Below are 23194 nucleotides of genomic sequence, written 5' to 3'. Positions count from 1 at the left end.
GGTTGGACTACCAGGGCTTTCTCCTGGTCAGCAATCACCTTCCAGAGTACCTGAATGTGAGAGTAGATGAATTGAGCAGGCGTAGTCTGGCAGATCAGGAGTGTAGTCTGCATCCCGTGGTTTTGCAGGCCAACTTTGCCCAGTGGAGAAAACCCTGTCTAGATCTTTTTACCACTTGCGAATGCAAATTGGCAACAATTCTGCGCAAATATGTTGCTGATTGGAATGGAACGAGGGACTCCTGTACACCTTCCTGCCACTACCTCTTGTAAGAAGCTTCTCTACAAGAAGTAACAGTGAAAATGTTTAATTTCAGCAGCACAGAATAGCTTCTGACATGAACTACAGTCCGCTTCAACTGAAGGGTCTTCTGCATTCCTCCAGTAACCTTCCCAATGGAATGTAGAACACCATACATAACATAAATTGTGCATGGAAGATGCACTGAGAAAAGTGCCAATGAACATGAGAAACATTCCTCGTGCGCTCCTTTTGAGTTCATGTATGCGTTCCTTTTCTGTTACAGCAACACATATGTAAAATGCGCTCCGAATGACTTTGAGAGGGCACATTGTGCTGCTGAATTTTAGGAAAGCCCTGAAAACATGGCTTTTCCCAAATTAATAATCTGCCCCTTGGCCTAGCTTGTTTCTTCTTGTGTGTGAAACAGTTTGCTGCCGCGCCAGGATACCAGTTTTCTTAGTCACCCTGCACTTTACATATGTTTTATACCATACAATACAGTGGATAGGTGCTTTCTGTGTCTCATGACCTTGAAGACCGTTATCCTCATTGTGATTACACCAGCTTGTTGCATGAGTGACATCATTTCAGTACAACCGCTCTACACCACCTTTTTCACCAGACAAAATCTTGCTGAGGACTAAGTGTGGCATTTTTAGATAAAGTCATGACTCCCTTAGATGTTGGACAAACCATCAGTGCTAGTGTTTTTTGCTCCACTCAAAAGACAGGAGATGCTACACTAGTTGGATCCAAAAGGGTTTTAAGCTTTTATAAAGATCATACCAAGGACCATTGTATTGTTAACCAGTTTTTTGTGGGGTTCTGTGGACCTTCGAAAGGGAGAGGTGTGCCGAAGTGGATCCAGTTGAAGTGGTTAGACCTTTGCGTTAGGATCTGCTATGCAGTGGTCAAGAAACAGCCCCAGAAGGCATGAGAGCCCATTGCAGTAGGTTTAAGGCTGCTACCAGTGCTCTGGCACAAGGAGTCTCTGTCCTTGACAACTGGCAGTCTGCTACGTGGGCAGTGGTACATGTGTTCACAAAGCTCGACCAGAAATTGTGTATGCACGGTGTGTGAGAGCTCAAAAATGATCCAAATAAGGAACTGTTGTCAGCACGGATAGATGGCGCTCATATGCAGCTCTCTCACTTCTGTGACGGTGTGAATCAGACACTGGTGCTCTCAATGCCTCTTAGCATAATGCAGGAGCACTGCTGTGAAAATATCTAAGGATCTAGTCCTGCACCTACGGGATATTCTAAGGTGAATTACCTGAGGTTATTATGGGTTATCCTCCAGAAAGAGCATTACCGAAGGTAAGTAACCTGTTTGTTTTGTTCTAATTGTGTAATGTGTGCAGTTTTCTAATTAAGCCCTTTTCACATTTTCTTTCAGAAAAACTGTTGTCTTTACTACCAGAGTACGTTGTTCCATACACTATCCATCTTCTGGCCCATGACCCCGATTACGTGAAAGTTCAAGATATTGAACAACTTAAAGATGTTAAAGAGTAAGGTTTTTAGTTTATTTATTATCATTTTTTAGTAATCATGGGCCTAAAAGATAACATGCTGCCTTAAAATAAACACAAGAATGCTTGAAATTGGTGTACATACGGCAGAGAGAATAATTCTATTGTTTTTATGGCATTTTGTTTGTGGTGGTCATATGAAAAGGTTTTAATTGAGAAAACATTTAATTTACTGTTTTTTTCACCGTATGTTACAAGGGCAGTCTTGATCAGCAGTGTGTTACATACACATAAGTGAAAGCAGAAAAATGTCTAGTTACAAACTTGTGAACAGTGCACCCCACTTTCCTCTCCCTGCTACCTGCTTCTTTTCTTTCTTTGTCCTTTTGGGATACTAAAAAAGTGGATGCTACGGATGTGTCCCTTCTGTTATCTGTGTGGATAACTTTCTATGTGTAGTGGCTTAGCCAGAAACTACTTCAGATACTTTTAAATCTGAGCTGTTTACCATTATCAAGCATATGAGGTATACACAGCTTGTTTCCACATTCTCAGCATGCAAGTCCTTACGAGTTCCCATTTTTCTGTTGAATGCCATTGTTTGAAATTAGATTCTCTTGTGCTTCGTGAATTTGGGTACTGGACATTAGTCTAGTTCTTTTTTAGATTTTTTTTAAATGTCTTTGTCTTACTATTTTCTCATGTGCTCATGCCACACAACTTCAGCTTTTTAACCCAAGCATTTTCTACCATCGGTGATTTGCAGCAGCTGGCCAACATAACGTCTGTCTCATGCTTATGGAATAGAAATCTGTTGCATTGTGCTTTGAGTGGTGCCAGTAATGTGGTAGTCCTGCTGGAACGTTGCACTTGTATGCAGAGCCAGAGGGAATTGTTTCTTAAAGAAACCTTGGATTTTATCATGAGAAACCACTCACAATTTAAATTTGGTGTCTCATTGGCATATCATTGAATACTCTTTCTCTCAGTAAGGTATCAAGGGGTACTTCTAGGGACCTACCCATGTAAAATCATAGTCACTGGCGCTTTGCAGGTATTGTGAGTAACTGGAGTAAATAAAGGTACATTTTTCCAAGACCGTTACCAGTCTATTTTCCCCCTCTGGTAGCAGACTTATTATCAACTCATAGTTGAGGGTCTCAAAGCAGAACAGAGCTAAAGGCACTTAGTGGAACAATATCTCATCTACTTTGCTTTTGAGAAACAATGTCACTGTTGGGTAGAGCTCATATTTTCATCTGGGCAAGAAGGTCTCTAGCCTTGGTTTCATTGAATGTTTCCAGTAGTCGTCAAGGCACTGTGCTGCAAATACATATGACTGAGTACTTAAGTCAGGCTTGGTCCCTGGTCACCGATGAGTGTATCATCTTCTAGTTGCCTCCAGTCACTGTTCATACCTGCACTGGGACCCCCGCTCCTCCTGTAAAAGAATTCACTATTGCAATATCTGCATTATCAGATAGGCCTTTTTCCTTACTTGTCTTTTACCCATTCGATGTGTCCTAGCTATCTGATAGAGACTTCTGTTTGCAGATTTCTTACCTTTGAATTTCCCCAGGTGTCAGCCACCTGGATGCAGAGATTTTTCTCCAGCAGTAAATTGTGCCTGACTTTTTTGTGCCTTGTTTTTCTTGTTTTCGCCCCTTGGGCGCTCCTCCTTGCAGTTCTCTCCCTGCCGCTGCCTCCCTGCGGCCCGCCCCCCTCGCGCCCCCATTCGCCGCTCCCTCCCGCCTCCCAGCTGCTTCTCCCTCCCCCCTCCCTTCTTAGTGGCTGGCGCTGCGCGTCGCGAGTGAGCGACCTCTGACCTGCCTTAGGTCTAGAGCTCGCCCCCCACGTCCGCAGCACCAACCTGCTGTCTCCTGCCTCTGACCCACGCTGCTGCTAGCGTGTTTCGACGCCCTCCTCCACCCGCAGGCATCCTCCTGCGCCTCATCCCTGGTGTCTAGTGGGCTCTAGTAAGCTTCACTTGACCCGTGTGCCGCTTTCCGCCGTCCTGTAAGTGTTTTCCTATATTTTCAGCACCTTGCCTCCTTGCGCTTCTGCCCCGTTGTGCCGCTTTCCGCCGCCCTGTAAGTGCTTTTCTATTGTTTTTTTCAAGCGCCTTGCCTCCTGCGCATCTGCCCCCGTTGTGCCCCTCTGATTGCTGTACCCCGATTGTATTTTGTGCCATTAGTGTATTTTTGTGACTGTTTTTCAAATTGTGCCCGACTTTTTTGTGCCTTGTTTTTCTTGTTTTCACCCCTTGGGCGTTCCCCCTTGCAGTTCTCTCCCTGCCTCCCTGCGGCCCCGCCCCCCTCGCGCCCTGATTCGCCGCTGCCTCCCGCCTCCCAGCTGCTCCTCCCTCCCCCCTTAATGGCTGGCGCTGCGCGTCCGCGCCGCTGGCGCGCCAGAGGCAAGCCCGTCCGTGCCTGGACCGCGCCCAGTGCCACCCCCCCTGGTCCTCGCGCGCCCCATGCCTTCGTTACTCGGCCAGCGAACTCCTCTCCTTCAACCCTGGCCCCTCCACAGAGTGCTTCCAGGCCAGCCCGAAGCACACCAAAGGACCTTTTTCCTGCCGCACCTGCAACTTCACTTGCAACAGAACAACGAAGCCAGCAACAACCAACACAAACCACCTGCACTGCATCCTCCTCAACACACGCTCCGCACGAAAGCACGCCATCGAACTCTGGGACCTGCTCCACAGCACCGCCCCAGATGTAGCCTTCCTGACTGAAACCTGGTGGAACGACTCCTCGGCCCCTGACATCGCCATCGCCATCCCTGACGGCTACAAGATCACCAGAAGAGATCGCACCAACGGAATCGGCGGAGGAATAGCCATCACCCACAAAGCTACCCTCAAGATCCATACCCACACAGACGACACCCTCAAAACAGCCGAACACCTCCACTTCCAGATTCACACGGACCCCAACACTACCCTCAGAGGAACCCTCATATACCGTCCTCCAGGACCAAGAGCCCTCTTCAGCGACACCGTCTCCGACCTCGCAAGCACCCACGCCCTCGCCTCTTCAGACTACATCCTCCTGGGAGACCTAAACTTCCACCTGGAGAACAACAATGACGTCAACACCGCATCACTGACCACCAACCTCTCCAACCTCGGACTCCGTCAACTGGTCAACACTCCCACCCACATCCCCGGCCACACCCTTGACCCACTCTTCACTTCAAGCAACCACATCTCTTTCAGCCATACCTCCGAACTCCACTGGACCGACCATCACTGCGTCCATTTCTCCTTCAAGAAAAACACCGAACACCACCGCACCCCTCTGCCGCCTCACCGCCGCTGGGGAAAAGTCACCGAAGACCAACTCACCAACACCCTCGCCAAAAACCCACCACCCGACCCCACCGACCCAGACTCCGCCGCCATCAACCTCCAACAATGGATCCTCAACTGCGCCAACATCCTAGCCCCACTCAAGAGACCCACCGCCAACCAAGAAAAGAAAAAAACAGCCTGGTTCACAGACGAACTAACCACCTCCAAACGCACCTGCCAGAAACTCAAGAAAAAATGGATCCTCGAGCGCACATCCGAGAACCTTGCTACCCTCAAGGAAGCCAACCGTAAACACCACCAACTGATCCGACTCGCCAAGCGCTCCCACTTTACAGAACGCCTTAACAACAACGCTCACGACTGCAAGGAACTCTTCAGCATCGTGAAGGAACTCTCCAACCCCAACGCCAACGACATCCCTCCATCCCAGAAACTCTGCGACGATCTCTCCACCTTCTTCTACCAGAAAATCGCAGCCATCCACAACAGCTTCAACACCTCACCTCCGCCAGACCCCACCCCCAACAACTCCTCCCACGCCGACCACATCACAACCTGGACCCAAGTAGACGACGCCAAAACCCTAAAAACCATGAACTCCATCCACTCAGGATCTCCCTCTGACCCCTGCCCACATCACGTTTTCAACAAAGCCGACGTCGCCATCGCCCCCATACTCCGCAAGTTCATCAACCTTTCCTTCAACACCGCTACCTTCCCGGACAGCTGGAAGCACGCAGAAATCCAACCTCTCCTCAAGAAACCTAAGGCTGACCTCAACGATCTCAAAAACTTCCGACCAATCTCCCTCCTCCCTTTCCCAGCGAAAGTCATCGAAAAGATCGTCAACACACAGCTCGCCCACTACCTTGAAGACAACTCCATCCTAGACCCCTCCCAATCCGGGTTCAGACGAAACCACAGCACAGAGACTGCACTCCTCGCCGCCACAGATGACATCAGACTACAAATGGACAACGGCGAAACCTCAGCCCTGATCCTCTTAGACCTGTCAGCCGCCTTCGATACAGTCTGCCACCGCACCCTACTAACCCGTCTACACGAAGCCGGCATCCAAGACAAAGCCCTCAACTGGATCTCCTCCTTTCTCTCCGGCAGAACCCAGAGGGTCCGACTCTCACCTTTCCACTCCAAAGCCACCAACCTCATCTGCGGCATCCCCCAAGGCTCCTCACTAAGCCCAACGCTATTCAACGTCTACATGGCCCCCCTCGCACAACTGGCCCGCCAGCACAACCTCAGCATCCTCTCCTACGCCGACGACACCCAGCTCGTCCTCTCCCTGACCAAAGATCCTCACACCGCCAAAGCCAACCTTCACGAGGGACTGAAATCCATCGCCGAATGGATGAGCAACAGCCGCCTAAAACTTAACTCCGACAAGACTGAAGTCCTCATCCTCGGGCGCACCCCCCTCGGCCTGGAACGACTCGTGGTGGCCCACCGCCCTGGGCCCTCCACCCACCCCAGCCAACCACGCACGAAATCTCGGCTTCATCCTCGACTCCGCCCTCACCATGTCCAAACAGGTCAACACAGTCTCATCCTCCTGTTTTAACACCCTCCGTATGCTCCGCAGGATCTTCAAGTGGATTCCAACAGGAACCAGAAAGACGGTAACCCAAGCCCTCGTCAGTAGCAGACTCGACTACGGCAACGCACTCTACACAGGCATCCCAACAAAAGACATCAAACGACTCCAACGCATCCAGAACGCATCCGCCCGCCTGATCCTCAACATACCCCGCCGATGTCACATCTCCCCTCACCTGAGGGACCTCCACTGGCTCCCCGTGGACAAGAGGATCACCTTTAAACTCCTCACCCACGCACACAAGGCTCTACACGACACCGGACCCACCTACCTGAACACCAGACTCAACTTCTACGTTCCCTCACGTCAACTACGCTCTGCCAACCTTGCCCTCGCCATCGTCCCCCGAATCCAGCGCAAGACCTCTGGCGGCAGATCCTTCTCCTACCTCGCCGCCAAGACCTGGAACGCACTCCCAACCTCACTACGCCAGACCCAGGACCTCCTCACCTTCAGGAGACTCCTCAAGACATGGCTCTTCGAACGATAGCAGCACCCCCCCACCCCCCAGCGCCTCGAAACCCTAACGGGTACATAGCGCACTTTATAAATTATTGATTGATTGATTGACATTTTTCCAAGACAGTTACCAGTCTATTTTACCCCTCTGGTAGCAGACTTATTATCACCTCATAGTTGAGGGTCTCAAAGCAGAACAGAGCTAAAGGCACTTAGTGGAACAAAATCTCATCTACTTTGCTTTTGAGAAACAATGTCACTGTTTCGTAGAGCTCATATTTTCATCTGGGCAAGAAGGTCTCTAGCCTTGGTTTCATTGAATGTTTCCAGTAGTCGTCAAGGCACTGTGCTGCAAATACATATGACTGAGTAATTAAGTCAGGCTTGGTCCCTGGTCACCGATGAGTGTATCATCTTCTAGTTGCCTCCAGTCACTGTTCATACCTGCACTGAGACCCGCTCCTCCTGTAAAAGAATTCACTATTGCAATATCTGCATTATCAGATAGGCCTTTTTCCTTACTTGTCTTTTACCCATTCGATGTGTCCTAGCTATCTGATAGAGACTTCTGTTTGCAGATTTCTTACCTTTGAATTTCCCCAGGTGTCCGCCACCTGGATGCAGAGATTTTTCTCCAGCAGTACACCTGTGTGCCATTAGGTGGTATTGATCGGCTCCACGCCCATCTGCACCGGCGTTCACGTTGGCGTTACATATATTGTCGCCACCCACTGCATGCTGACGTCAGTTCTATTCTATCAGCGCTGATCTGAACAGAGCTACCCCTCATTTATTGACTGGCCTTTTTACTTTTTGTATCCTTTTATTTTTCTTTTTTTTTTTTTTTTTTACACTCTTCCTGCATCGAGAATTTCATCTGGGAAGACCGGGTTCAAGCGCTGCAGATCCTGTCATTCGTCAATGTCGGTGACTGATTCGCACCTTGTGTGCTTTTGGTGTTGGAGCATAAGCACAACCTAGAGTCGTGCTGAGAGTGTCAGGCCACATGTCCGAAGGCTTTGAGGGAGCGGTCCCTGAAGTGGACGACAGCCTGATGCTCAGCTCCCCATAACAGGTTCGACAGAGGTACTGTATGCCTGCAGTCTCAACAAGTTGCCTAACAGTTACGTGACCGAGGCTGCCTTTTGGTGCCAACCACCTCCATGGTCAGGATCAGCAGGCCTCCCAATCCACTGTTCTTTCCCTCTACCATAGCCTACCTGCCAAACCCCTTTAGCCTGCCCTTAGTGAAACAGAGCCAACCACTGGAGACAGGATCCAACGATTATTGGTGAATTGGCAGACGTTCACATCAGACAGGTGGGTCCTGTAGATATTCCAGAAGGGATACACCTTGACCTTTATTGCCTCTGTTGCACTTTTGACCAACCACAGTTAGACTGACCGTGGACCATCTGTCTGTCTTAGGCAGGAAGTACAAAGTCTTTCAGCCAAAGGGGCTATCAAAAGGGTTCCTGTATCAAAAGTAGGTCGTGGTTACCAATTCCGCTGCTTTTCAATGCTGAAAAAGGGCAGAAGTCTTCATTCTATTTCAGACCTGCACCCTCTCAACACTTTCACCCAGGTGGAAAAAATCAATGCATACACTGGCTCAGGTCTTGGCTGCACTCGACTCCAGAGACTGGATGGTGACATTTGACTTGCAGGATGCACATTTCCATATTCCCGTCCTCCTGGCCCATAGGCACTACCTGTGGTGCTTGATGGGACTGGAGCATTTTCAGTTCCCTGTGCCACCTTTGATCTAACCAGTGCCCGTGGGAGTGTTCAATAAAGTGATGGAGGTGGTAGGCCGGAGGTTCGACTCCACGCAAGTCAAGATCTCATTCAAGAGGAAGAGATTGGTCGCAAATTCTTCCATCATCGTCGTCCCACCCCAAGTCCTCGGGACGATTAGGTAAGTCGAGGCACAAGAAGAAGTCTTAGAAGGTGAAGTGTTCTTCAACTTCTCATCATCTTTCTACCAACGAGACAAAGGAGTGTCAACGTTTTAGACCTCGCTCTGTTGAGCCTGCATCTTGTTAGAATCCTCACCTCCCTGAGTTTCCGGGAGTCAGAGTGAGCTCTGCCAAACTCGGTTAGTTTCATCAGGCCATGCGTCTCATTTTTTGGACAGTCCAACAACACTGGAGTGCCTTTTGGGCCCTGTGGAGTCAAACGGGCCCCTAAAGGTTCCGCACTAGTGGCTTCGGCATCAAGGGACACCAAAGAATCCACTCCCGTATCCAGACCGATGTCTGTTGTACCCCTCTGACATTCCCCGACATTCCCAATACCATCCACGCCTACATGTAATGCCATTTCCATTGTAATACCAGACACAGAGCGGGATGGGCGTCGTACAGTGCCTATTCAGACGCTGGCATGTGCCTTGCCTTCTAGGTTGGATCGTGAGCCTGTTTCGTATGGGCTTGGGTATGGTGAGGAATGGGAGGGAGCACTGGATCCTTTAAAATACATGCTTAAAGACCCTTTGGACTGGTGTGAGGACTTAGGTGAAGCCAGTGGACTGGACACCTCGCCAGGTACTGGCATGATTTCTCATCCTACTGTGGCTACAGAGGAGGGTGTTCCGTACTCTATGGTGGTGCAAAGAGCAGCTGAGTTCCTGGACCTTGAGTTGCCTTCAGTGGAAGTCAGAACTAACCTCCTGACAGAGGTGCTTTAGCATTGAGCATCATCCTCTGGACCCCTGCTCCCATTCATTGAATCCCTTACATATGTCCTTCTGGGTACCTGATTAAAACCCAGCACAGGGGCTCCTGTGAACAGGACAGTTGCCCGCCGCCGTCGCTCTTCTCTGGATGAACCAAGTTCCCTCACGCAACACCCCACCCCTGAGAGCTTGGACATCCAAGCCTCCACTTCCGAGGGTGCGCTCCCTTCCACACCCCTTGATAGGGAATCCAAGAAGCTGGACACATTTGCCAAGATGTTTTCTTCCGCCAGCCTGGCATTGCGGTCCATGAACACTGCATGCCTTTTGGGCCATTATTTCCACACCCTGGGGGATATTGTTGAGCAAGTGCTGTCACAGGTGTCTGAGGAGGCCCGGGCTGTACTCTTCCAAGTAGTAGCTGATGAGAGAGATGCAGCTAAGTTCATGATCCAATGTGGATTGGACATGATCACCTCACTGGACAGAGTAGTTGCATCAACAGCAGCCCTAAGGCGCCATGTCTGGTTGAGAACGTCTGGCTTTTCCGGGGATATCCAAGATAATCTTATGGCCATGCCCTTTGATGGCACCCATCTCTTTGGAGAGAAAGCAGACTTTACACTTGAGCGTTTCAGGGATTCTCGTGCTACAGACAGGTGCTTGGACCTCGCAGCAGCCCCCTTTTCCTACTCACTGTGCTTTTAGCTCCTTTCATGGCTACGGAAGGGGTGCCCTACCACTTCCATTCCCCTCCAGCCACCGTGCAGCAGATGCTGCCCAGCCTCTGTGTGGCCAGGGACATGGGATCCTCTGCCCTGGTGGATCAGGGAGCCAGTGGTCCAACCAGAATGCACCCCCCACCCCCCTTTCAAACCTACCACTCCATCCATGCCACCATCCTACGATCGAATAACAAAGGATCACTTGGCACATCTCCGAGAAGAAGTTATTGCTATCTTGGCCAAAGGAGCCTTAAAGAGGTTTCCCTGCCAGAAGTAAATTGCAGCTGTTGTTCCAGCTACTTTCTGCTACACAAAAAGAACAAGGGCCTCCGGCCCATCCTAAAGAACAAGGGCCTCCAGCCCATCCTAGACCTTTGGTCCCTCAATATCTTCCCCAGGAAGGAGAAGTTCAAAAAGCTCACTGGCTCAGATTTCATTTTCCCTGCACCTAGGTCACTGGATAGTAGCATTGGACTTACAGGACGCTTATTTCCAAATTCCCATCCTGTCTGCCCACAGACAATAGTTGCAGTTCATGTTAGGCTACAAGCACTTTCTGTTCACTGTGCTCCCCTTTGGCTTTACCAGCTCCCCTCAGGTGTTCACCGAGGTGATGGCGGTGGCCGCAGCTCATCTGCGCAGGTCAGGGTTTTCAGTCTTACCTTACCTCGACGATTAGCTGTTGAAGGAGAGCTTTCCCCTTGGTGTTATGCCCCACCTTCACACCTCGGCAGACGTCCTGCATTCACTGGGGTTCACTTTAAATGTGCTGAACACCTGACTCCCTCTCATATGCTTCCTGTCATCAGAGTTGTTCTGGACACTGCAGTTTCGGTTTACCCTCCCAAGTGGCGAGTCCACTATATTCATGCTATGATACTGATGTTTCAGCCATTATCCTGGATTTCAGTGAGAATGAGACTGAGGCTGCTTGGCCTAATGGCCTCCTGCATTCTGTTGGTGAATCATGCCAGATGGCATCTGCGGGCTCTGCAGTGGGAACTGATGATCCAGTGGGCGCAACATCAGGGGAATCTCTCCGGCATGGTCCAGATATCGGAGGGAACTGCATGAGATCTGCAGTGGTGGCTAACGAACGGCAATTGGGTCAGAGGCTGATCCCTCTCCCTTCCGCAACCAGAGCTGACAAAAGTGACAGATGTATGACTCCTGCTGTGAGGGAAAGCCATCTGGGAGAGGCGGAGATCAGAGGTGTAGGAAGTAGAATCTTTCTGGCAAGGTTACCCCCACTTTTTGCCTGGTGTCAGTGTGTTTTAACAGTAGTACACTGGGACCCTGCTAACCAGGACTACAGTGGCCTTGCCCATAAATTTGGTTGGTAAGCATCTCTTACACCCCATAATTGGCTACTGGTGTGTATCCCTGTAAGTTCCTGGTATATGGTACTTTGGTAACCAGGGCTTTGGTACACCTGGGACCCCATGGGCTGCGTCATGTATTGTACTGCCCATGGGAGCCAATGCAAACTGTGACTACAGGCCTGCCATTGCAGCCTTTGTGAAATGATGCATGCATCTTTCACCCCCGATATAAGGATTGCCTTATATTGCAGTCTCTGCAATTTGACCCTATAAGACACCCCTCAGGTAGGTCCCAGGGCAGGGTGCATGGTTATAAGTGCAAGGGTACCCCTGCATGAACAGAGGTACCCCTGTAAAGCCCAGGCACCATTTTCTGGGCTTTATAAGTGCGGGGAAACCATTCTAATGTATGTAGTGGACACTGTTCATTACCAGATGTCCAACTACATAATGGTTTCTTCGAACCTGGTCATGTTTGGTATCAAACATGTTGGAATCATGCTACTACACCAGACTTTGGGGGTCCCTTAGAGTTTCCCCGTGTCTGCCTATCCAGCCATGCAGGGTCTGCATGGAAGCTAAAGCTGCCACCAGCCCCAGACACTGTTCTGCCCTCCTGCTGCTAAACTTCACTCGGGCAGGGGAAGGCAGAACAAAGGATTTCCTTTTAGTGGAGAGTGGTGTTAACCGCCTCTCCATTAGAAATAGGTGTCTCTGGGCTAGGGTGGAGGTGCTCCTGAGTGCCAGCAGACTCCTTTGAAGGGTACATCTGCTAAAACCGGTTCCATCCAGTGCAGGAGCCCATGGGCTCCCGCTACGCACTGGCGTAAAACACACAAAGGACAGGGGAGTGACCTACCCCCCCCTATCTAGCCTCTCTGGTCGGGTGGGGGGGTCAGAAGGGATTGGGGAGAGTGCCCAGATATCTGCCAGGTGGCTGCTTGATTCTGCCATCTTGGGAACAAGGTGAGCAGAGGCCACGGGAGCAGATGATTGGTCAGTCTAGTTGAGTAGCGTCCCTGTCCACCCCTGATAGGTCGGATAGTCATCCAGCTCCCTTGCTGGTTACTTGAGGGTTACCCTGAGGGTGGGACACCAGATTTGTCCAGATACATCTAGATTCACCTAAATTTGTCTTCAAGACTACTTCTGTGCCCTGGACACTGGATTCTGCTGATTTTCGCCAAGACATTACAGCAACTTGTAGGAGGGCTCCTACTGCAACTTTGTCCCTGAGCATTGCAAGGATTCTGGCCATGCATCCTCCAGAGACACAAGGACTCTGCCTTCACTAAGGACATCCAGAAGGAATCTCTTTTGGAGTGAAGGAGCCACTTCACTGTATCCGCAGGAACCTCGACATCTCAGACTGGTTTGTGGATCCTGCTGTCCCACAGACTCAAGGCCCTGCAACACAGGTGGGGGTTCTGTGGCTCTGTAGACCTGTTTTTTTTTTTTTCAACTGGGAAGACGATGGTCCCTCTTTGGAACTGCTGATAACAAAACCGCTGTGCACCGCGTCTCTAGTCATTGCCAAAGCTTGTTGACTCTTCAGCGGGAAGGCCTATCAGCTCCAAGAAGCCCTAGCTTCGAGCATTGCACCGCTCCAAGACTAACATCCTCCCTGCAACCTCTGCAACGTGGGCATCCATCTTCTTTGTGCTGCTGAGGCCTCCCTGTGCTTGCTGCCCTCCTGGGGTCTCCCATCGATTCTTGATGGCTCTCCTCATTGCTAAAGGCCTGTCCTGACTTACCTGCAAAGTTTGAGCCCCTCGGACCTTGCTGGTCCCCACTACTGCAATTCCTTTTGCAACTCTTCTTGCATTTGCCAAGGCTTGTTGGTGGTCTTGTGGACCACTGACCACTCTGCAGTTGACGACTGGCGTGGGACAGTTCGTGGGTGACTCCTGGGATCCTTTTGCATCACCTGGATGCCGCAGCTGCATCTCTACAACGACCATCCAACAGCACAGCACCCACGAGACGGGTGGGCATTGCCTTCCTGCACCCCCTGGACACCTCCAGGTTGTTTGGACTCTGTCCCCTCTCTCCACAGGTGCTCATTGTCTGGAATCCACATTCTGGGTTCCACCATCCTTGTCCACAGGCCACTGTAGCTGCTCAACAGCTGAGGTCCCCATTGACTTCAACAGGAGATTTCGACCTGGGCTCCCTGGTGTAGGTACTCCACTCCTCGGAGTATCCACCGATGAGGGCACTCTCAAACCTTCCTTATACCAACGGGTTACTTAGGGGTCCTCTGGGAAGGGTCCTTGTCCAGCCTTTTCATAACTGTGACTTACCTAGTGTGGGTGTCCCATAGGATAACATTGGATAACACCTCTGCACACAGACTCTTGTGGAATCCCTACTACCTACCTTGTTTTAGTAATTCCCTAGTCCTTAGGATTCTTGAGTGTCAGTCTCGGTCAGCTGTGACTTTACTTACCCATTTTTTTTTATTTTTTTTTGTATATGGTTTGGCTTCCCTATAAGGCAGAGGTCTTCAAATGTTATGATGCGGGACCCTCTCAAAACATGTTTAGGTGTAAGGAGCTCCTCCTGACAAAATTTCTAGAACCTGGTTCTCCCCATCATCAACTATCATAAACGTCCCCAATTCCTACAGCAAATCATTTTTACGGTGAGGAAATAATATTAAACAGTGTTTAACAAGCCAAAGGGCAGTGAGTGTGGGGGCGTAGTCAAAGGTGTGGCTTAAAACAAAGGTCCTCATTTATGAGGAATTGGCATAGGGCATTGCTGCAAGTCTTCTTGCTACACTGCCCTAAGCCAATATAAAAGGACAGGATGGTCTGTGTTTATGAAATACAGTGCATTCCGGTCACTTCCCCCTGCACTGGTTCACAAATTGATGTCTTGCGCCAACAAAGGCAGGATTGTTTATGTGCAATAAGAGGTATCTTCCTGCACTAAAACAATCCCAAGAGGCATTTTCCTCTTCCTGTATGTGCAGCAGAATGCAGCACACATGGAAAGAGGAAAAACCAAGGAGAAATTAATTTTCTCTCGTAGGGGATTTCCATGTATAGTCATAAGCATTGAATAGTTCCGCGCGCCTGCGGGGACCCCGGAGCACTGATGTGAATTATATTCTTAAGTGCAAACACCAGCCGTTTAAAGAAAAGGTCTGTCAAAAAACACTTAAGAATAACATTGTGCAGCCTATGTGAATAGCTACACAGGCCAAATTGTTGAAAAGAAAATCAATAGTAGTGTAAATTCATGTTCAAACACCTATTTATTCTAGAAATGTAATAACAAATACATTCTCATACTTTATTTACACCTCTGATGAGAATAAAACAATGCAGGGCAGTGTAGCCCATAGGCTGCCATTATACAGAATGTAAATAGAGCTGTGCCTTTAAGAAAAGCAAAGTCTTCCTGTTTCCCATCATGCACAGCAAAAGGCAGTTGCCTCAGTTCTTTTTTCCGGCTCCTGCTGACAGGACCCTGAAGCATTGAGCTCTACCTCACAAAAGCTTTTGTGACAGAAATTCATTGAAATATCTTCTGAATTTCATTTTCACTCGACGTTTTTACCTTTGAGTGATCATTTTCTACTGATTTCTGTTAAATTCTGACAGAATTTTGAGGTTTTTCTAGTTAGAAATGCCTTCACTTTTTGATAAATGTCCTTCTTGTGGAAGAAAGAAGGCTAAAACAGATCCACATACGGTCTGTATAATTTGTCTTCCATCCAGCCACAAACCGGAGTCGTGTGACATCTGTAAAACCTTCTCTAGAAGAACCCTTCGTGACAGAGAGAAGATCCGACTCCAGGCGAAAGAGGACAGGAGAAAAAGTGGCCATTCCACTACAGAGCGAGGAGAAGGTCAGACTTCTACCAGGGCTCAACCTGTTTCCTCCATGACTCCTTCCAGACCTGCTGAAAAACGACATAGATCTCCGACGACGTCGAGAGCGTCGACGTCGAAGCAGGGAACGGCGCCAACATGTTCGCCGTCGAGGAGTGCTTCGCCGGCGAGAAAACGACATCGTTCGCCGTCGACAGCTGTTTCGCCGTCGAGGCGGCGAAGACACCCGACGTCGAGTAGATCTGGGTCGCCGTCGACACGGCGAACACAGTCCACGTCAAGGAGATCCGAGTCGGGCTCGCCGTCGACACGGCGAGGGAGATCGCCGTCGAGAGAGAGTGTTCGCCGTCGGAGGCGTTCACCGTCACTGCACCGACGTCGACGTTCGTCGTCGAGAGGTTCTCAGCGGCGAGACGAGTCGACGTCTAGAGGCACTCGGCGTCACCGCAGTTCGACGTCGAGGAGTGCTTCGACGTCGAGAAGACCATCTAAGAGGCCTAGAAGGGTTTATACAACCTCAGAATCCTCGGCCTCGCTTATCCTACTTCCAGCATCACCACAGCTCTCACAAAGGCAGTCGCCTTTACCACAGACGCCGGTAACACCTACGGCTCCTCTTCCGGCGCCTCCTCCAGAACCTGTTCCGAGGACTCCAACGCGATCTGCAGGGCGTTCTGGTTATTCCTCGAGACGTACATCTACCTCAAGGCACCGCCGTCAATCACACCATGGACATTCTTCATCGTCCACACGAGACTACTCTCCAACCTTATCAGACTCACCATCCCCAAGAGTGTCTCCCATAGATGATGTCAACACATTTCAGGAGGTCTTAGTGAGAGGGGCAACCAAGCTGAATATCCCGCTAGCAGCTCCAGCCCAATCGACATCAGTAATCTTTGAGACCTTGCATCAAAGGACATCTTCACGACCTTTACTTCCACTGGTTCCGGGTCTTATTGAACCGGCAATGGACATTTTTCTCACGCCGGCTACAACAAAGTCTGCTCCTTCCAGACTCATTAAAAAGTACCGTCCACCAGAGCAAGATCCTCTATTCTTGAGGTCGGACCCAGTACCAGACTCGGTAGTTATAGTGGCAGCGAAGAAATCGCATTCGACGTCACCGTCTTCCTCTGCTCCCCCAGACAAAGAAAGCAGAAAGATCGATGCTGCAGGAAGAAAAGTATGCTCGACGGCATCTATCACCATGAAAGCAGCCAGTGCCACTGCTTTATTAGGGAGATATGATCGATCCCTCTGGGACTCTATACTACAGTTCTCAGAGCATCTCCCTAGGGACAAAAGGGAAGATTTCCTAGAGGTCGTGAGCGAGGGAGCAATGGTTTCTAACCAGATCATAAGTGCTGCGGCAGATGCTTCAACTCTATCCGCACATAACTATGCTCATGGTATAGCGCTCAGGAGACATGCATGGCTGCGGCTTACATCGCTTAAACCCGAAGCACAGCAGAGGATACAGAACCTGCCTTTCTCAGGCTCCACTTTATTCGGCTCTCATGCCGATGATGAGATGGCCAGAATGAAGTCGGAGCTGGATACCTTAAAAGCGGTAGGCATAGAGCGACCTAAAGAACAGCGAAAGGGATTCCGCCCATATCAAAGAAGACTGTTCACCCACAGGTATCAGGCTCCACATTGGTCGTCTTCACGCCCTCAGCAACAGCAGCAGCAGCAGCATCAGAGGGGCTTCTCCAGAAAGTCGACAAGGGGTCGTTCAACACCTCAGACCCAGACACCTCGACAAACTCCCACGTCTAGGCCCTGAATCTTTGCTTCCCCCTCCTCCGTTACCCACTCCGGTAGGGGGAAGTATCTCAAATCATCTAGACGAGTGGCTACGCATCACAACAGACGCCTGGGTATTGAATATTGTGAGACATGGTTACGCTCTCAGATTCACCAGTTCTCCACCATCTGTTCCACCCAAGACAGCCAACCACCATCTCGAAGCTCTGCAGTTAGAGGTCAATATCCTATTGCAAAAAAGAGCCATAGAACCCGTTCCCATCAGCCAACATGGGAAGGGGATTTATTCGAGATATTTCCTTGTACAGAAAAAAGACAAACAAGAGTTTCGTCCCATCTTAGATCTGAGGACAGCAAACAAATGGATTCGCAAAGAAAAATTCAGGATGTTAGCCTTACACCAAATTTACCCACATTTACGTCAGGGCGACTGGCTATGTGCGATAGATCTTTGCGACGCTTACTTCCATATCCCAGTAGCCAAGAAACATCGAAAATTCCTAAGGTTCACTGTCGGAAAACGCCATTACCAATTTGCAGTTCTACCGTTCGGCCTAAAATCAGCGCCAAGGACTTTTTCCAAATGCATGGCGGTAGTAGCCGCCCACTTGAGGAAACAGCGAATATTCGTCTATCCCTATCTAGACGATTGGCTCATAAAGGCCTCCAGCTATCTCGAGGCACAGCAGCATTTCAAATGGACTCTACAACTGCTACAAAAACTTGGTCTTCAAGTCAATCTTCTGAAATCAACAGCAACACCTGTTCAGAGGTTGCATTACTTAGGGGCCATTGTAGATACCAAGCTAGGAAAGGTGTTTCCTTCGGAGGAACGACGGTTATCGATTCTCCAAAAGTGCAAACAACTGCAGGAAAGACCTCAAGCCACTGCAAGAATAATAGCTTCTCTACTGGGCTCGATGGCGTCTTGTATCCATCTGGTTCCCAATGCTCGTCTCCATATGAGACCATTGCAGGAAAATCTAGAGGATCAGTGGTGTCAACTGAGGGACGATTGGGAGAACAAAGTCCTGCTGTCTCCTCACACCCTACAATCCCTCAAGTGGTGGTGTTTGCCCAGCAATCTCTTGGTGGGGATTCCGTTCCAACAACGACCTCCATCTCAAACCATCGTAACAGATGCGTCACTGCTCGGATGGGGGGCGCACATGGAACATCTTCGAGTCCAAGGCGAGTGGTCACAGAAAGAGAGTCTCTATCACATCAACCTGCTGGAACTTCGCGCAGTCCACCTTGCGCTCAAAGCCTTCCTTCCCTCTCTGAGAACGGAAACTCTCCTTCTTCAGACAGACAACGTGGCCACTATGTACTACGTGAACAAACAAGGAGGCACCAGGTCCAGAATTTTATCCAGAGAGGCCCAGACAATCTGGCATTGGCTTCTAGCCAGGAACCTGTCGCTAGTGGCAACTCACCTGCCCGGCATCCAGAATGTTCAAGCGGATGCCCTCAGTCGGGTAATAAGCGAGAACCACGAATGGGTACTACACGACGACGTCGTTCATTCCATTTTCGCACTCTGGGGTACCCCTTCTACAGACCTATTCGCAACCCCAGAAAACAAAAAATGCCAAAACTTCGCCTCCAGATATTACCATCCAGGGACACTGGGGAATGCCCTATGGATAAGCTGGTCAGGGGCATTTCTTTACGCCTTTCCACCGCTTCCCCTGATTCCGGCAGTTCTCCAGAAGCTGTCCAATGCTCAGACCAAAATGATCCTAATTGCTCCGGAGTGGCCACGCCAGTGGTGGTTCCCAGACCTTCTTCACCGGTCACTCAAACCACACATCAGGCTACCATATCGCCCGGACCTTCTCACGAAGTTCAGAGGGCAGATATCTCATCCCAACCCCTCATCGTTGAGTTTGGCAGCATGGCTCCTGAGCTAGTGCAATATGGACATTTGAACTTACCTCAGGACTGTATGGAAATTCTGAGGGAAGCAAAACGCCCTTCCACACGATCAGCCTATGCAAGCAAGTGGAAGAGATTCTGCATTTGGTGTTTACACAACAACATTGACCCGGTTTCTTGTGGAGAACAATCTATCTTACCATACTTGTTAAGTTTGGCAAAATCGGGCTTACAACTGTCGTCAATAAAAGTTCACTTGGCGGCGATAACAGCATACAGAAAGAGTCCTTCACAAACTTCCTTTTTTCGGATTCCGATTATTAAGGATTTCCTAGAAGGTTTAAAAAAGGTTTTTCCTCCCATTAGAAAGCCTTCTCCTCCATGGGAACTGAACGTTGTCTTATCACGTCTGATGCTGTCGCCATTCGAGCCGATACACAAGGCATCGCTGCAGCATCTCACATGGAAAGCTGCTTTTCTGGTGGCAATCACTTCAGCGCGTAGGGTCAGCGAAATCCAGGCCCTTTGCGCTCAGGAACCCTACACGGTTTTTCATTCTGCAAAAGTGGTAATGAGAACTCATCCAAAATTTCTACCTAAGGTAGTCTCCGACTTCCATGTGAACCAAACAATTTCATTACCGACTTTCTTTCAGAATCCAGCTACTCCTGCTGAGAGAACTCTGCACTCTCTGGATGTAAAGAGAGTATTGAAATTTTACTTGGACAGGACAAAAAGCTTACGAAAATCACAACAGCTTTTTATTAACTATGGCCCAATCAGAACAGGTTTGGGCACATCTAAACAATCTTTATCCAGGTGGATTGTTTCATGTATAATGTTATGTTATCAGTTAGCAAACAAATCCCTTGGTGGTAGACCAAAAGCCCACTCGACCAGAGGGAAAGCAGCTACTGTAGCCTTGATGAGAAATGTCCCTTTGGCAGAAATATGCAAGGCTGCCACTTGGAGGTCGGTCCATACCTTTACTAAGCATTACTGCCTTGATACAGACGCTAGGGCAGATGCTCAGGTTGGACAGGCTTTACTCAAGAATTTGTTTGCATGATTCATGTTTTTCTCAGTATTCTTATGTCGACTCCACCGCGGTTATGGGGATGGGCTTGCTACTCTATTCAATGCTTATGACTATACATGGAAATCCCCTACGAGAGAAGGAATGGTTTCTTACCTGTAACTCCAGTTCTCTCGTAGGGGTATTTCCATGATAGTCATAAGCAACCCTCCCTCCTCCCCGGTGGAGTTGACATAGAACATGAATATTATGGAGGTGGGTACTCCAACAAATGTTTTGTTTTTTCTTCATGTCAGGTAATAGCCTCCAAAAAAGAACTGAGGCAACTGCCTTTTGCTGTGCATGATGGGAAACAGGAAGACTTTGCTTTTCTTAAAGGCACAGCTCTATTTACATTCTGTATAATGGCAGCCTATGGGCTACACTGCCCTGCATTGTTTTATTCTCATCAGAGGTGTAAATAAAGTATGAGAATGTATTTGTTATTACATTTCTAGAATAAATAGGTGTTTGAACATGAATTTACACTACTATTGATTTTCTTTTCAACAATTTGGCCTGTGTAGCTATTCACATAGGCTGCACAATGTTATTCTTAAGTGTTTTTTGACAGACCTTTTCTTTAAACGGCTGGTGTTTGCACTTAAGAATATAATTCACATCAGTGCTCCGGGGTCCCCGCAGGCGCGCGGAACTATTCAATGCTTATGACTATCATGGAAATACCCCTACGAGAGAACTGGAGTTACAGGTAAGAAACCATTCCTTTTTTTTCCTAATTACACCTGCTCTGGGAGGCGTAATGGCCTTGGCATTGCATCAGTTTGTGATTTTGTAAATCTCAGGCAGCATCAAAATCCATGGGTGTTGCATGGGAACACTACAATGCCCATGGAACTCCTCCTTGATGTAAAGTAAGGCAACACAGCAGCTTGCTCTGCTTTGCCTTACTCCATGTCTATGAGGCCATGTAAAACCATGCAGGGTGGCTTTGCGTCTCCTCATAGGTATGATTGAAAGGATTGTGCTGCCGGAGCATCAAAAAAAGTGAAGCTCTGGTGGTGCACGCCGCTCATAAATAAACCCCAAAATATTCTGTAAGGTTTTTTGAAGTCTTTTACTTTCAGGTAGCTACATATAAAATAACAGCAAGCTTAAATGAAAAATAAATAAAAGAAAGTTGTTACTCATTGACAAGTGCACTGTAGGATCACAAGCGGCCGGGGGAGGGACCCCAATAGGTGATATTTCAGATTGCTCCCTTTGACAAAAGTGTGACTATTAGGGGCATCTCCCCCTCCCCCAGACCAGGGGCCACATGCTCTTACTTTTGAGGGCCTCCTTTATTTGAGCTATTACTCAGGTAGGCCCATAGTGTGTTATGTATGAGCCTTTCACCGTTAATTTAGGAGAGGCATTCAAATCCCACTAGAGTTAGGAGGGATCCCAGGCCTTGACGAATGCCCCAGACCAGTAATGGCTAGATGAGTGGGCAGAAACATGTTGGCCAGTAGGATTAGAGTGACATTATGAGTTGTCATACTTAATAGTTTCCCAACTGTGTTTTTATTTTACCAACAGACACCATCATTAACATATGTGAGCTACACTGGTGATCTGTTAGGTAATTTTATTCACATAACTGGATCCCCACATTAGCCAGAAAAATATCATTTCAGCACTCCCTCAGGGTACATTTAACCATGAGGTTGAGTCCGCTCAGGTGGTATTATCCTACCTGGGTGTGGATAGGTGGTCAGTTGATGAAGCATGACACTGTAATGTGTATGAGACCACCTATTCCGTAAGGAGGACCCCCTTACCCCTCCTCCAATAGCTCCCCAAGACACGGTTATCACTACCATTCTTTGTCTTTAGTTAGATCACAGAAAAGAGTGATTTCATTACTAGTTGATAGGCCCTGGTGGTTTGTTCGCTATATTCCCTCATACTTTGTGTATATGACTTTTGATTCAGGGAGGTAGTATGGGGACTAGAACCTTCCTTGTCTCTGTGTAAAACATGCATCATGAAACCTCTATTAGTTAATGTACTGCAGAGGCTATGTGTAACCGGAGAGCAACAGAATTAAATCCTGTTTGGTGCAGTGCCGAATAGTGACTTGTGAATTATTAGTGCCACAAGGTCCCAGCCTGTGACAGAAAGCACTGTGAATATGTAAGGCATTATTTTATACTTGCATTGCACTCAATATAAGATAGGCCACTACAAAAAGGTTTAAGATAAAACAGTGCTTCCAAAATGTAGATTTAAGTAATACCAGAGCATATGTAATACCATTTTTTAATAGCTGTCCCTTCAAGACCTCCAGGTGAAGTAAGAACTATGTAAATACAATTACAATTAAAAGCACACACTTCACAGCGCAGTTAACTGTTTGCACTACCACTCAAAAAGAATAAATGTTTGTTATCACAAAGCTTTGAGTGACTCGATCATTTAAAGCCAAAACTGGCACCAAAGCATCCTTTACAGTTGCAGATTACCTTTTACATTTGCAGATCAGCTCGTAGCGCACATTTGCATTTTATTCAGGAAGCAGGCACCCTGGTAGGAAGGCGTCTTTAGCTGTCTGTGTGTCTTCGTTTCACAGCACAGGAGAGTCAATAAATGAAAATTCAGTTGAGGCATTTTAATGATCGGAGGAAGTGAGGCTGGGGGAAATGCGCACTCCCATGCCCAGGACTCCACGGCCCCCCTGGGGGTCACGACCCACAGATTGAAGACCTCTGCTATAAGGGCCCATGTTATTATATGCTTTTACCTACTTGTTTTTAAGTATATTTTTATGTGTTAGTTTCTCCAGTTAGGAGATA

General features: G+C 48.6%; 1 protein-coding gene across 2 annotated transcripts in view; it reads left to right on the top strand.

The window, feature by feature from the left end:
- Positions 1–23194, top strand: part of PDS5B (PDS5 cohesin associated factor B) — an 813886-nt gene that overhangs the window by 592043 nt on the left and 198649 nt on the right. For both annotated transcript variants that reach the window (XM_069205557.1, XM_069205556.1), the window contains exon 26: positions 1642–1756. In XM_069205557.1, the coding sequence (XP_069061658.1) occupies positions 1642–1756 (115 nt within the window). The remainder of the gene's footprint in view (positions 1–1641; positions 1757–23194) is intronic.

This window comes from Pleurodeles waltl, chromosome 8 (genome assembly GCF_031143425.1).
Source record: "Pleurodeles waltl isolate 20211129_DDA chromosome 8, aPleWal1.hap1.20221129, whole genome shotgun sequence".
In the NCBI taxonomy this organism is placed as follows: Eukaryota; Metazoa; Chordata; class Amphibia; order Caudata; family Salamandridae; genus Pleurodeles; species Pleurodeles waltl.
Note: the sequence above shows the minus strand (reverse complement) of the source record. Positions and strands in the feature narration are given on the sequence as shown.